At 33.4% G+C, this 16,406-nt stretch overlaps 1 protein-coding gene across 18 annotated transcripts in view; it reads right to left on the bottom strand.

Annotated features, from left to right (window-relative positions):
• Positions 1-16,406, bottom strand: part of ldb3.S (LIM domain binding 3 S homeolog) — a 111,280-nt gene that overhangs the window by 45,781 nt on the left and 49,093 nt on the right. For 15 of the 18 annotated variants that reach the window (XM_041570356.1, XM_041570355.1, XM_041570360.1 and 12 more), the window contains exons 6-7: positions 1,230-1,399; positions 865-901 (exon numbers count right to left, since the gene is read on the bottom strand). In XM_041570356.1, coding sequence (XP_041426290.1) covers positions 865-901; positions 1,230-1,399 — 207 coding nt within the window. Of the gene's footprint in view, positions 1-864; positions 902-1,229; positions 1,400-8,244; positions 8,266-11,876; positions 12,081-13,471; positions 13,495-16,406 lie in introns of all 18 variants that reach the window. The other 3 variants (NM_001086768.1, XM_041570363.1, XM_041570362.1) reach the window with 2 other exon arrangements.

Genomic DNA, 16,406 nt, shown 5'->3' with positions numbered 1-16,406 from the left:
AGTGAGTCATTTAATTTTACAGACTTTATCATATTATCAGCCCCCATTGTATGAGAGCTTAAAATCCCAAATATGCCTACCCGTACAATTTATAACAATTTAAAATATTTTGTTTACTAAATAAACCTTTTAAACATGCTTATATTAAAATATTTCATAAACATACATTTTTTTTTCCACTATGAATACATTACGCACCATTTCTGGAACAAAAGATTTGGCTGAACAAAATTTTAATCTGCACATCGTAATGTTGCTGTTTTACAAAATCTAAATTTAAGGAAACGTTGTGCAGCCTTCAAAGTCCGAGTTACTTGGGAACTAAAGTTTGTATTTGGTACGGTCATAAGGATTCATACTTGTATTCACCGTATCTGCTCTTTCTGCTCTCATAAATGCTATTATTAGACTGTGCTCATTAATAAAACATTGGACTTGACAAAAGAGTTTAGCTTCAGAAATCACAAATGATGCACCCTCTTTAAATTTGTAGCTAACTTTTTTTCCAGATGCTTTATCTTATATTTTAATTGCATAAAACCCGGCAATTGTTTCTATATAGTAGAGAGAACCAAGCAACGTTTTATAATGGAGAGGAGTAAGATCCAAATAAATTGCACACATGATTTCAGCACTACCACATCATTTATAGATGAATCCTTATCAAGAAAATACTTTGACTAATGTCAGAAATGTCAAAGTAGTAACTGATCAGGTCTTTTGCTTGTTGCCAATATTAAAGCCAGTAGCAAATCATTGTAGTGTTAAATCTTGTTTAATTTGTGATTATTAAATATGCTTTAGAGCTTTAGGCATTTGTTATTAATTAAAATGGCCAGATTTGGTTTGCTGCTAGTTGCCTACCTTGTTCTTCTCAATGCATCTTCATCGGGATCTTGCACTAAAACAAGAAAAAAAATAAAAAATAAGGCTTTCCTGATTTTAGGTAACTCAGTATATTAAAGCAACATTAAAGGAACGTCTCTTCTGCTTGAATTGCTAGCCCTGAACCATAATTTTATTTTCCTTTATTTGTCTAATAAAAACTTTAAAATGATAATAATTTCTTACTAGTTTGTTTGTATCATTTTGCGCATACAGGGATTAGCCTATGGGGCTTAGATAGATGTTACCATTTCTTTCCTCTGTCTTTTTAGAAATACATACACGTATATATCTGTCTCTATTAATGTTAGTGACAGTGAAGTCAATAGAACTGTATTACTTACTGTATTCTGTTCCAGTGATATGGGCAAGGACACGGAAGGACTTAGACTGCAGATTGGCAGCACGGCGTGCCCATTCATCGATTTCGCCCTCAGTTTTGCCCTGATTTTTAAGCACCGCCTGATACACTGGAGAAGCAATGTCTATGAGAGGATCTTTAACAGGGAGGTTACTGTAACGCAGAAAGAAGTGAGTTGGAAATTGCTAAAGCAGAGAAAAAAATGTTAAGGCCTACCTACCATACAGATACAAAACCAAAATCAAACAGCTCAAATAAAATTAGGGGAAAGCTTGAAAAATAAGTCAAAACACCACTAAAATGTGCACTTCCATACCAAAGCCACCCACTGTAAGAAAAAGACATGAAGCCATCTTAGCAGTGGATCAGAACCTGCAGGCCTTGCATTTTAGAAAAACTGAAATCACCAGAAGTGTTGGAAATCTTTTACATCTATTGCAAAAAGGAAAGGAGTTTGTACTTATGTTTATTGACTATATATCTTTGTTTATGATCATTTAAATATAGATGTAGTTATATCTATCAATCTAGTGTTCAATAATTCATCCATCTACCTACATCTACCTCTAATATATGTAATACATTTCAAGGGTATATGTATATATATAATAAAGCAGGTCTTAAAAATCATGTTTATAATTAGCCAGTATCCTGCAGAAATTCTTGTCATAGCAAATCAGTTATCACGCAGACTGGTGTAAAGAGCTACATCCAGAAGGGTTATTATGTGAAAAGTAAATCAGATATCTTATCCACTATAAAATTCAATGTACATTGGGCACAGTTTTATAAAACAGACCATTACAGAATAACAAAAGAATTTCTACAACTGTATCCATCCTACTTCATATATCTCTGTCTATTCTGCAACAGTGAAAAAAATGACCCATATAAAATAATCATCTTGCTATTGTACTATTTTGCTATGCAGTAAAAAAATTTTTTTTTCCAACACTATTGGGATTACAATGCCAAAAATTGTCTTAAGCCAATGTTTATATGAACAATATTGTAGCTGCACTTTCTACTTTAAGGGGCAAATGTATAAACTCCCATAAACTCAAAATTAGAAAAAAAATGACCAATCGAAAATTATTAAAAAATTTGATTTTTTTTAAATTCCAGTGAATTCGACTTGCAAACTGGAATAGAATTTGATTAGAGTTATTCACAAAAAAATTTAAAAAAATTTAAAAGTCCACCAAGCGACTCCAAATTGATTGTAGGAGGTCCCCTATAGGCTAAAACACCAATTCGTCAGGTTTTAGATGGCAAATAGTCGAATTTGAATTCTTAAAGGGACAGCACATGATGAATTTTGAATTGCATTTTTTTTTAAACTCAAATCGAATTTGGACTATTTCCTAGTTGAATTACACTAAAATAAACTCGAAGTTCGAATTTGAATTATTTTCAATTAGATCCTTGATAAATCTGCCCCTAAGTTGCAGTTCATTGAAATAGGTAACACTGACCCCACAGTTAGAGAAAATAACACAGGAAATATATTAAAATAAATAGAGATAGGATATGTGTTTTAAAAAATCTTAAATATTTTCTTAAGCAGAAATAATACATTGCTTCAGAAACTGTATTGTTCAATTAGGATCAGCTTAGGTAGAAGTTCTTGGAATGCTTAACCAAGCCATTAGGTGGCAGTGTGTGAATAATCTGATAATAGTTAAAAAATAATTAACAAAAAGATAAAAAATCACAGCTACAAAAATGAACACCAGAAAACATATCATCTGTAATTGCATCTAAATTGTAGCAACAACACTGTTTATGTATACATGGCTTATTGACAATAATTGTACATATGCAGAAAGCCATCAGTGCTTGACCAAAGTGGTTTCTTTTGACCAAAAAAAATTTAAACTTTTTTACTATATCATAAAATACACATTACACGCATTACGTAATATGTTATATAGAGTAAATATTATAGGCAACAAAATCTCTTTAAATGAAAGGTAATATATATTTCTGGATAAATAGATTAGATGATAGATCATAGAGATCTAACATGCAAAACACTAATTCAGACATGCCAGTCCTGTAGCCAACTAGATGGCTGTTCAACAACAGCTGCATGTTGGACATCCTGGGCTTAATAGGATTGTCATGACGATTAACAATATAATTTAAAATCGTTAGTTTATAATAGATTTCCTTAGTTAAAGAGGTTTCGTTGTTATAAGGGCAATAGAGGAAACAAAATAAAACAATAACTCTTGGTTCTTGGTATATATTGTGCAGAAGAAAAACTTAGAGCTATGGAAAGCAGGCTTGTAACTGGCATGAGGCTGCAAAATATTTAAGACTCAAATTCACAATATGTGTCAATTGGTCAGAAAATTCTTAGAAATGTAAATATACACAGTTCTTATATACTGTATAATTACATTTAATCATGCAACTTTTGTCATATTTGTAATATAATACTAGTTGGGTAAAACTGCCGCTTGATGCTGCCCAGTTTTACATGACCATATTTATTAGATTATTAATCTCCCATGCATGCATACCTTACAGTTCCATTTTTTCAGGAGGACATATTAATCATCTTACTCCAAATATCAATATTACGTGTTGTTATGTTGTATCTCCTGGAGACTAGCTGGTTAAATCATAGCATTAACTAAAATATTCCTGCTAATTGCTATGCTATTGGAATAAATGTCTAAATTAAATCATCAGCGTCTGTGAAGCTGCCTTATTGGGCAAATCTAAGAATTTCATTCTTTATTTAACAAATATTTTGTATTCATTATGATAAACAAAAGTGATCAGTGAAAAGCTGGGTTTCTGGTTAAAGGCGGGATAAGAATATGAAATGGGAAATGGAGTTGGTATAATGAGGAGGAGTCAGTAGGTAGGAATAAACAGACACTTACAAGTTGAATCAACCACCCACTTACAAGTTGAATCAACCACCCAGTGTATGTATCTGCTAATGGTAAACGCTTCTAGATTTGCATTTTTGATGAAGATTATAAATGCAATAACCAAACATTATGGAGTCTCTCAGGATTTATGGAAGAGATAAGAAAACACCCACATATAAGGTACATATACTTATTGTAGTTTCCAATAACAGCAGAAGTCCTGAAATAGGCTATAGTAGTTTTATAATAACTGGGAACCCCTTTGATATAGAAAACATGTACAGTATAATTTAGATCTTTATCGTTCACACAATAAAACAGAGAGCACACTTTATAAGAGTAAATCAAATCTTTATAGTAACGCATTTGTTTTGTAGCAGAAAGAAACAAGTGGAAAGTAGTGATGGGCAAAATCTTTCTCATCAAAAGAGGCCCATAGTCTCCAATGGGTGAAAAAATTTGTCACTCATCAAAAATATTTTGTCCCCCATAGCCATCAATGCATTTGGCAAGTTTTTCGCAGTTTTGCAAATTTTCAGGAAGCGAAATGGGTCAGTTTCGCCCATCACTAGACATAAAAAGTAATAATTTACAAATGCCACAGATGCAAGTGCATGAGCCCTAAAGGGTAAAACACATAGGGGCATATTTATCAAGGGTCGAACTTCGAACTTCTAATTTGAAAAACTTTAATATTTGAATTCAAAAAGACCAACTGGAAGCAGATTTATCCGACAGCCAACAACATATGCTGGAGGTGTAAATCAGACGTCGGCACACTTCTACATATTTTCTGGGACTGCAAATTACTACGACCCTACTGGGAATCAATCCTGGATGCTTGCTCTCAGATACTAGGTCGAGAAGTAGTATGTACCCCAGCCCATTCCTTACTGAATTTTGCAATAGATTATTCCGAGATACCGCCAGATTCTGCCTTAGAAAAATGTCTGCTTAAAATTCTTATACCGAATAAATGGAAGACGACCACTTCACTTCACCTTGGCTAGGTAAGGTAAACGAACTGGCAAAGTTTGAAGAATTCTCAGATGGAACTGAACGGCAAAACCAATCTTTTAGAGACACATGGTTACGATGGTTCATATTTAGAGACTCAGACACATACAAACAACATAGCCGGGGTACATGCTAAAGTGCTTGATACACGGTAAACATATTTAGAACCCGACTATTTTGCCCTAGAGATCAATAAACCATTTCCTGTGATGACCATTCAATTAGATGCGCGACAGTAACACATTGGAGTACTTGCCGTGGTAAATCTAGGCAATGGGTAGTCCCTATACTGTATGACTTACCTATACCACATACTGCTGTAAGGAATTTTATAGTTTACGGTGTGAAATTGTACTGTGATGACATGTTAAGTGAATGCAGATTTTGCTATGCAACCAATGTGTGGCAACCCCTCACCTTTTATTTATTTTGTAATTTTTTTCCCTTTGTTTTGCTATATATCATTCCCCTTTCTTTCTTCTGTATCCCCCCCTCCATTTGTTGGAAACCATTTCAATAAAAACTATTGAAAGGAAAAAAAAAAAAAGACCAACTGAAATTAAGTCGAATTTTTTTTTGGCCTTATAGGTCAGTTTATGATCGAATAGGTCCATATTCTACCAATTTCGAATTGTACGGATCTAAGTATTTCCCAAAAAAAACCTTCGATTTTTCAAAGTCCACCAATTGACTCCAAATAGGTTTATAGGCTAAAACAGCAATTCGCCAGGTTTTAGATGGTGAATGGTCGTAGTCAAATTTTTAAAGAGACAGTACATGATAAATTTAGATATTTGAATTAAATTCAAATCGAATTTGGACTATTCCCTAATCAAAGTAATAGCTTGAAATATAGCACAAAAAATAGCTTGAAATTCAAATTTTTTTAATTCGAAAATTCACCTCGACCCTTGATAAATCGGCCCCATACACTTGATTACATCTACCAGTGACAAATTGTACATATTGCTTTATTAATGGGATTTATTAATGGGGTGCTAAACACAGCAACCTACTCTACATCAAAGTCCAGCGATTACCATTTAAATCTGAATAAACAATGAAAGATGTATATCAGTTTAGAATGTTTTTGGATGTTTAAACATTCATTTGCTGTTAAATACATCTGATTAATTTTATCAAGAAAAGGGGGGTTGTTTTTCATTCAGAACGGTCATCCCTAAAAATTATCATGAATTATCATATAATTTAGGCTGTTTTGTTTGGTGCACAAAGCATGAGAAGCTGGGACATTATAAAAAGATAACAGAAGGCAAACATAGGCAGATTTAAGCAAGCACATGTAGAGGTCCTGTTACTTGTGCAAGATACTCATAAATAAATATACATGTGGGGGCACATTTACTATTGGTCGAATATCAAGGGATTCGACTGTCGAAGGTAAATCCTTCGACTTCGAATATCAAAGTTGAAGGATTTACCGCATTTCGTTCGATCGAACGAAGGAAAAATCGTTTGATCGAACGATTAAATCCTTTGAATCAAACGATTCGAAGGATATATATTCATCGATCAAACGATTTTCCTTCGATAAAAAAATACTTAGAAAGCTTATGGGAACCTTCCCCATAGGCTAACATTGGTGCTCGGTAGGTTTTAGGTGGCGAAGTAGGTCAAAGTTTTTTTTTTAAAGAGACAGTACTTCGACTATCGAATGGTCGAATAGTCGAACGATTTTTAGTTTGAATCGTTCAATTCGAAGTCGAAGGTCGAAGTAGCCAATTCGATGGTAGCCAAAAAAAAAAAACTTCAAAATTCGAAGTTTTTTTCCTTCTAATCCTTCACTCGAGCTAAGTAAATGTGCCCCATAATATTCATTTTGCTAAAGGAAAATGTACCCTACAAAGAGTGTTATGGATGGCCAACCTCCAGTTTTTAGGCAAAAGCCTACACTCATGGGCACTTCTTGGGAGACAGTTTTACAAACTGACCTACAATTTTATCAGGTTATACTTGTTCTGTCTAGATTGCTAATGTCTCCTGTGGCAGGGGCTAAAACTTTAACTAATATTATTATATAATATATAATTATATATACAGTAAAATATAATTATATAATCAACTGTTGTCCCAATATTACCTTAATAAGCAAAATGTTTTTTAGTTTACCAACATTACACTGTGGGTTCTTATGACAGAGTAATGGCCACATCTTAAACTGTAAACTAATTTCATAAAATCTAATTGAGTAGTTATAAAGTTAATAAAGTTGGTGGAATTCGTTCTCTATTCAGCTAACTCAAGATTGGGTTAGCTTCTCAAAAATCTTTCCATAAGGACTGTGTAATTCCACACATTAACAATGCTTTGTTTCAATGCACTTTGGCTTTAGTTAACTGATTAATTACACCATTCTTCCTTACTGGATTTTTATTTATCCGTATTTACTCCATCCTTACTTATACAATATGTAATGCATATTTAAATGTTTTAACTCAGCCCTAGATTTCAATTCTGATTTATGAGATTTATACTGAAAAGTTATGGGTATCCACATATCATACTAAACAAGATACTAAATAAATTACCAACTGTGAGAATTTAATGAGAACATTATTATATGAAATACATACATAAAGTTATAGAGAAAGGATAGAGAAAATGGCAGCCATCTTGCTCTTGTTTTTAATTACTTGAGAGATATGAATTGTGGACATAGAACAACTTTTAAAAGAAACATCTGCAGGTTTTCAGATTTGTCCTAGGGAACGAACATATATAATCTGAATCTTCACAAAACCTGCACAGTTGGTGCGTTCTAAGGACATCTTTGAAAACCAGGAAGATAGACAAAGATATAGTTTACTAAATATATTTGAATTTTGAAAAGAAAAGCAATATTAGTTTTTGTTCTGTAATAATAATATTTATATTAGCTAGGAAATAAATGATTTACTTCAATAGTATGAAACAGATACCTGAAAACTGAGAGTACTTAAAAATATATATGAAAACTTGGAATGTCTGCTAAAAATGAACACCTAGGGAAGAATGAATAAATAATGATGAAAATATAAAAAATATATGTATGTTCCTATCCTTTGATCTAGTTAGAAAGGATTGTCTACTTACACCAGTTGAGATTCAGGTTCACTGTGATTGATTTCACCAAACCCAACAGAAAGATCATTGAGGTTTGGTAGCCATCATAATGGAGAAGTGAAGGGCACAACAGTGAGATGTTAGTATTAGAAATAAGTTAATGAGGAAAGAATGGATAAAGAGAAAAAAAAAGAGAAGAATATTGTCAATTCAAGTAGATAAAAACATATATTACATCGAGAAGATTATTAGTGCAAATGTCTTGATTCACCAGACTGTGGAGATGATGTACTTTAAATGAAATGGGTCAGTTTTTTACTGCACAAGGAAAAGGTACAATAATAATGGTAAATGTCTGTGATTTTAAGCATCAATAAAATGGCATAGGAGAGGAGTTCATCAAATATGACTGACTAATGAAGAACATATGCCTCTACTCTACCTCAAATCCCAAATCAATAATATACAAAATAGATATTAGATATTCCATATCTATATCCCCTTATTCTCTGTTAGGAAATGTAGTTGTTCATTGATTACTACTTTGCCTTTCTACATATCACCACCCAATACTTTTCCTGAATGATGTTTCCAGAAACTACTAAAAGAATAATCAGTGGAAGTAGGCTTAAATGGGATGGCAAGAAAGAAATAATACTTTCAGAGGCAGATATATTAAAATTAAAATTTGAGTAATTTTAGTTTTTTCAGTTATTTTTACATTTTTAAATTTGCAAAAAACACAAAATCACATTCTAATCTTCACTATGCAAAATCTGGATTTTTTTTCAAAAACTCCAATTTTTAAATTTGTCTTTTGAAAATACATCTCCCATTGACTTCTACAGAAGCTTTTAGATTATTTTTTTTTGTCACAAAAGGCTTGATTCATTGTAAACATGCAATTTTGAATTTTGATAAACCTGCTTCTCAGTTAATTTCTCATAAATCTAAAAAACAATATATTTTATTTGATATGAATACTTGCAAAAGTTACCAGTTGATGCCATATAGGCAAAATTATCCAGAACAGTTTGCACATACATTGATTAAGTATTGCTACAGATGACGATGGGTCTACAAAATGTTTCTTATTATTTATTTGTTTTGAATATAAAACAGTAACATTTTGAAAATGTAATTTTGAGTTTTACTGCTCTGAATTAAAAAAAAATTCACATAGAACAACATTTCACTGTAGGATTATTATTATGTAAAATGAGATAATTCTAATACTTTTGCAAGGTACTATATTTCAACTCATAATACTTTAAATACTACCAGAATAAATCAGTGTTGTTTATGTCTGATAATCTGGTTAGCGATCGCCATTACACAAATGAAAAAAAGATGCTGCCTTTGTCCCTCCAGAACGAGTTTGCAACATATTAGCCAGTATATGAGGTTAATGAGAGGGCCGGTCTGAATAATTTTTGGCTGAATATCTATTTGGTACATTTATAAATCCTTTTGGGTGGGAACTGCATTAGCACATAGGCTTGAGCCAAAGATCAGATCAGACTGATTTGGCCGTGAATGTGGGTGGTCAAATAAGTTATCATTAAATATATGGCCAACTTCAGTTTAAGATCATACTAATTTAGCTTGTTTATAGGGATGGGCGAATTTTTTCGCCTCGTTTCGCCGAAAAAATGACGCCCATAGACTTGTATGGCGACGTGCTTAAAAAAAAAAAAACGTGCGTCAAAACAATTTCGCCGCGCGACAAATTTTTTTGACGCCCATAGACTTTAATGGGCGCCTGCGACATTTCGCCGGTGGCGAATTTTTGGCGAAGCGAAACGGGTCAAATTCACCCATCCCTACTTGTTTACGCTGAGTCAGTATTTGGTGATCTTTGAGGTTGGAAGTTAAGGCCTGTTGCTCAGGTGGAAGCAATGGAATGCTTTGCTGCTCAGCAGTTATTTTAATAAAAGAACATATTCTGCCTAGTGACAGATGTGCATTGGACCAAAAAAACAGACGAATTGATCCATGGAAGCTTATTAATTTTGCATAATCATACAGGTATGTAATTTGTAGAATTTAAGCCAATAATGTATTATAATTTATCTGCAGATAGTATTTTAATAAACTCCACTCCCAGTAACCACATTGCACAAAAGCTCATAATAAGCACATTTTGCTTAGGAACATGCATTTTATAATGACTTAACAATTATAGCTACAAAAATGCAATATTTTCCATTCACATTTTCAGTGCAAGAGCAGACAAGAGACACTGCAATGTGATTATTGTACAAATATGTGTATATGTCTTCCTTTAAAGATAAAGAAATATTAATTATAATAAAGATCAATATTTACAAAGTGGGTATATTAAAATTGCTGGAGGAAGTGCATTTGTCAGTAGCAACCAATCACGTATTTGCTATTGTCAATGCTTTAGAAGTTCATAAATTAGTAAGTTCATAAATAAATGTTCATTTATTTTCTAAAACAAAATCCTAGGGATCCCATAGGCATGCTTATTTACTGACTTCAATAAAGGACATGCAACTGGCAAGCCTGTAAGTGCCCCACTATTGCTCACAGTCATTGAAAGACAATAGAGCTGCGCATATCCAGAGCGACAGGTTGCCATGAGCAAAGAGACTCTCAGATTTGCTTCTTGGAGGTACTTTTTGAGTTTTTATATAGGTTTGTGATTGGCTAGCTTGTTTGCATGCTGAATTAAGCATCTCTGCATATTGAAAAATACAGAGATACATTAGTAACAAATCTAAGATTAAAAAACATCATACAAAAAAAGGGAAATTCTTTAATTGTTATGTACTAAATTACTATCAAAATATTTAGAAGCAATGTCCTTTGAAACGTTTTCGTAGTTGGCATGGGAATATCTATACCTATTTATGCAATAGCAGTCAGTAAAAATTATTTATTCTTTCACAGATATTTATTTTTAGTATTGAATTACGTCCTTTTTGCATTTTCAGCTTTCTTGCTTTTGATCTCAGGGTATCATTATCAAGCTCAAGTTATCTAGAGCACTGAGGCCTGTGCCTGGTTGAAGAGGGATTCAATGTTTTATGAGCAGTTTGTCAGTGTGACATCATCGAGGGATTCTGGGAAACTGCCTATTTATAGCTACTAATCAAATAAGGGTATATATATGTAAGCATCTCTGTTACTGTTTCCTAATTTACAGTATCTTATTTCTGAAGGGAATGTCTGTTAAATCTGACACTGGAATGCATAGTCCATTAGTTTATTTTCTTGTGGATTGTCATCTTACATATGCATAAATGAATATATGCATATATGTGAGATTTAACATATTTCTTGCCTCAGATCAATGTGATTTATAGCCATGTCCTTAGGTATAATGTCATTGTTTAGGCAATTTACATATATGATGAAAATATACATTTCTTCGAATAAAAAGTGATCTATAATTTTGCACCTCAATGCTAGTGTAGATTATTATTAGTATTAGTATTTTAATCTCATTGATTCAGATTTCATTTTGATTTGATAAATACACTTTTTTTATATATCAAATTCAGCAGCGTTCTGTGATTTTTTTTATTAACATTTTTTCATAGCATTAGTAATTCATAGCTTTTTTGACTAATTGAGGGACAGTGATTACATTCATTACACCAAATAACATGCAGGATAGTGGATAGATTTCTTACCCAGGCACTTCATTGCCCCTGGCCTGTGCTTGGCCAGCAATAGCATCCATAATGGCATCCTGGGAATACATGCTGATTGGGGTGTTGTACTGTGCGTGAATGATAGTGGCTTTCCCTCCTGGACCCTTCACCTCAATAGGTTTGTGGGTAGAGAGGGCAGAGTCTTTCAGCACATTGGGGTTGAAGCGTTCCACAAACTCAGAGCTGACCAGAAGTGAAAGGGGTGTGAGTGATGGAGTTAAAGAGTGAAAGAAAAAAGGAGAAAGGATAAGAGTGAACAGAATAGTATACATGTGATTACACAGCCATTGCACAGTGCATACCGTGAGTTATTAGCTATTAGGATTACCTATAATTCCAAAGCACCAACTACCCAAGGCATGCACATGACTATAAAAAGTCAAATATTATTTATGCAGTTTGTCTCCATTTCCATAGGTTTGTTTATTCCTAAGCCAACAATGTTAAAAAGGGATACTAGAAATATTTCAGGCTTAAATGCATACATACAGTATCCATGGAAATGGCAAGCATGCTGACAATGTATTTATAATAGTATTGCTGTCTAAAGAAATATCCAGATAAGAGAAACTCTTCCTAGTCTTTATTAGTTTTTGGTGAAGCTAGTACCTTATAATATATATAATTTTAGAGGTACAATATAATTTGTCACCTCAAGCAGATGATCTATATAACTGTGACCCACTGAGAAAGAAGTTGTTATAGTAGGCCACTTAAATCCAGTAACAATTCCTGCAGGTGGGCGATAGATCAGCAATTTATGCAGAGTGTATCATGCTAATTAGCACAATTGTTAAATGTACAACATTTTCAAGTTTTAAAAGGAGAGGACAAGCTATATTAAAGGGGACCCGTCACCAAAAAAAATTATTCAAAATCCTATTTTATCAGATTAGTCATGGAAAATGAACTTTAATTACACTATATAAATTATTTGAATCTTGTTTCCTTCAGTCTGAGATTTAAAAATTATAGCAAGCAGGCAGCAGCCATTTTGTGGACACTGTTATTAAGACAAGCCTTGTATCATCTCAGAATTTGTTTTGTGCACAAGAATGGGGGAACCGATGTCGATCCCCATGCCCTGGCTACACAATTATATGGTAAAGAGAAGTGGGGGAATGTGTGGGGAAAAGTGACATCTAAGAAGTGCTGAATTGAAAGTGAAAGTAATTGTCTGCCCCGCCTCTATGCCACGGGCATAGAGGAGGGGCAGACAATATTTGATTGACAGCTGAGATATTTAAATGAGTTTACAACAGCTATGAATGCTTAAATAAAAAATAGAAATTGGATTTTATGTTTAATTTGAAAAGGACTTTTATTATACAGATTTTTGTGTCTGGGTGACAGGTCCACTTTAAGGGCCACAAAATGTCACTTTGCTGGTATTTGTAACATAGAAGTACCACAAACCTAAAGCATGCTTTGTGGTATACATTTTGCAGTTTTTCACACCAAAACAAATCATTAGATATTTTACATCTGCTTTATGTAACTTAATAAATACATGCTGTCCATGGAAGCAGGACGAGTAACACACAAACAAATTGAGCATTCTCTCTTATACTAACTTGGCAGCAGTGTTGGCTATAATCTGTAAAGAAAGAGAACAGAAATAACAATTTAAGAGAGATTAAGAAAAAGGAGAATGATATTTTACCACTGCAAGCTCAATCACTTTGATCTTTTTTTATTGTAGTTTACTTAATCCTTGTGATTAACAAGAATTATTGCCAACAGAGTTGAATTTATTCGTGAATTTATTTTTCACCCCTTTTTGATTTGCACTTTGCATTAACCATCATCTCAGAAATTAAAGCCTAGATGGCAGTTAGGAGTCCCAATAAAATGTCAATGAAACTTTTATATAAAGATGGATTTAAGGATGTATAAAGTTAAGATATGATAATTATTTTGAGGTAGAGTCATCCTGACCACAAAATAACATCTAAAGGGCAGTTGGCATTAACCAAAGATTACAGGGATGCTTGTAATAATCTACAAACAGAAATAGAAAACAACTGTATATTTGAAATGATAATGTGAGTAATAGGTCAAAAATGTGAGGATTACAGTTTATCCCATCAGGTTCCCAGGTTTTATGTCTTCTGGCAGACCCTCAACACACTGTTGGTAGAACATTTTTCCCAAGTACACTGAGTGGAAAATATAATGCAGTACAATATATAGTGAATAAAGTACCCCCTCTTGTAAAATATAAGGATATTATAAGTTACCGAGGAGTTTCATGACCATATAAAAACACGAGGCCGAAGGCCGAGTGTTTTTATACAGGTCATGGAACTCCGAGGTAACTTCTAATATCCTCATATTTTACAACTGGGGGTACTTTATTTATTATAATACACAAATTTTAGTGAGTCATGTGACAGAAATTACATCACTACTCACCGTTTATAACTGATGACATCAGTACTCACCGTTTATAAGGATATAATTTACAAGATATTCACGGCTTTTGTGTATTATAAAAAGTTATTTGTCACCTAGCGTTGTAAGTCACCTCACTACATGGTATATCAGCTTAAGCCACTGTTGTGCATTATTTCTATAGGTGCCCATGCAATTGGGTCTGTGTGCTGAACTATAACTCACAATATTCAAAAGACTGGCGGGATTGTGTTGTCCAGTAACAAATAAAGGATTGCAGCATTCTTGTAGGTCCACAAGATCATTCACTCTGCACTTTTATTTTGGCAACAGTCCAATATGTGCCACATATAGTACAGCCTGGGGCAATACCCCTCTATTAACTGCTGAGTGCAAATCTCATTAAACTCTGCAACACCCAGCTTCCGCAGGCATTTAAACAGATATGAAGGAGGAAGAACAGAAACAGAACTCACAATAAGGAAGCTGTAAGTTAAAGGGAAGATTCTATAAGAAAGTAGTTACCAGAATAGTTCTTTTTTACAGTCTGTCTACAAAGTGTTTTTTTATAACTTTTCACGGGACTACTAAAACAGGAAAATTTTCCGACGATCAAAAGGGAATTACAAAATATATTCTGCAGCTAATTATTTAAAATGTAAGAGAAAACATTTATGAAACTGATGTTATAAGGTTTGTGATACAACTTATCTACAGGGAAATGTAAGTTAAGATGCCATAAGAAAAAAAATCTAAACTATACCCCCCAAACAATATAGTTTCTATGAAAATATATTGCATAAACAGCTCAAATGTAAATAAACCATTTTCATTATAATATACCCTTTTTTAGCAGCATGTGACATTGGGTAATCATAAATTGAAAATTGCCATTTTAAAAAATAAGGGCTGCTAGGATTCACGGTGCACACAAACAAGCCATATATATTAGGTCACATCAGACAATTAATCGACAAAGCTCTGTCTTTTGCTTCCACGCTTATTCATTTTACAGTTACGGTTGTAGTATTTCTGGTCAGGTGATCACTGAGGCAGCAGAGAAACCATCATGAAATGGTGGTTCAAGACAAAAGATATAAAAGGGCAATATTTACTTTAATATAAATATATACCAGTTTGGTAAGATTCTTTAATATGCTACACAATTTGATAAAAATCTGTTGCTGTAGTATTAATTTTGGGGGTATAGTTTTCCTTTAATACATGGGCGTTGACCCACAGAGAGGTAACAACATGGCTACTTACCCACCATACAGAATGTAAAAATGCATATTTGTATTTTCAGGAACATATTTACAATAATGGGTTGGGAGCATTGCCATATCCACTATCTTGAAGGTTTTGCAGATTATGAGACTGGAAAATGATTTCTATAAATTCTAGGTATGCCATTGGGTGCCCATTGGGTATAGTGCCATGTTATCGGTTTGGTTTGTATCTTGATTTGTGGTGTTTTAAATACCTGTACTCTGTGTATTCAAATATTACATATGAGGTGTTATTAATCATTTGGTCATAAAGGCATTATTTGAGAATCTTGTTCAAGATTAGTAAATTAGATAGGGTCTAAAGGTCCCTGGAATTTTCTGTACATGGCTCTGCCCTGCCAAGACCAGAATATACTGTTCATAAACATGATGCAGCTATAGATCATGAGGCAGAGATAGAAGAAGCTAACACTTAAAAACAGAAGGTAAACGGAGAATTTTTATCGGACTGTACAGTTGTAAAGTGCTGCTGTACATATATTTTCTACATTACTGACAAAAAAAGAAATGTCTTCCCTTTGATTCACACTTTTTGTATACTGTATTTTAAAGTTGCTTTAATGTATAACAGTTTACTCCACTGTAACAATAAAGAGCACATTCTGTCATATCTCTCAACATCTAAAATATCTGCCTGCTATAGTATCTAGAGAGATATATTAGGAACAAGCTGGAGCCTGTAAGCAGATAGTCATATAGCCATGTTTGGTATGTGCTCAACAGCTGAGCATCCCCTTACAGTCAAAGACAGTGTAACAGTATCACTTGGTTAAAAAAAAAGGACCCATGTCTGTTTTAATCCTCTGAACCTCATCCATGTACGTCA

The sequence above is a fragment of the Xenopus laevis genome, chromosome 7S (genome assembly GCF_017654675.1).
Source record: "Xenopus laevis strain J_2021 chromosome 7S, Xenopus_laevis_v10.1, whole genome shotgun sequence".
Taxonomy (NCBI): Eukaryota; Metazoa; Chordata; class Amphibia; order Anura; family Pipidae; genus Xenopus; species Xenopus laevis.
Note: the sequence above shows the minus strand (reverse complement) of the source record. Positions and strands in the feature narration are given on the sequence as shown.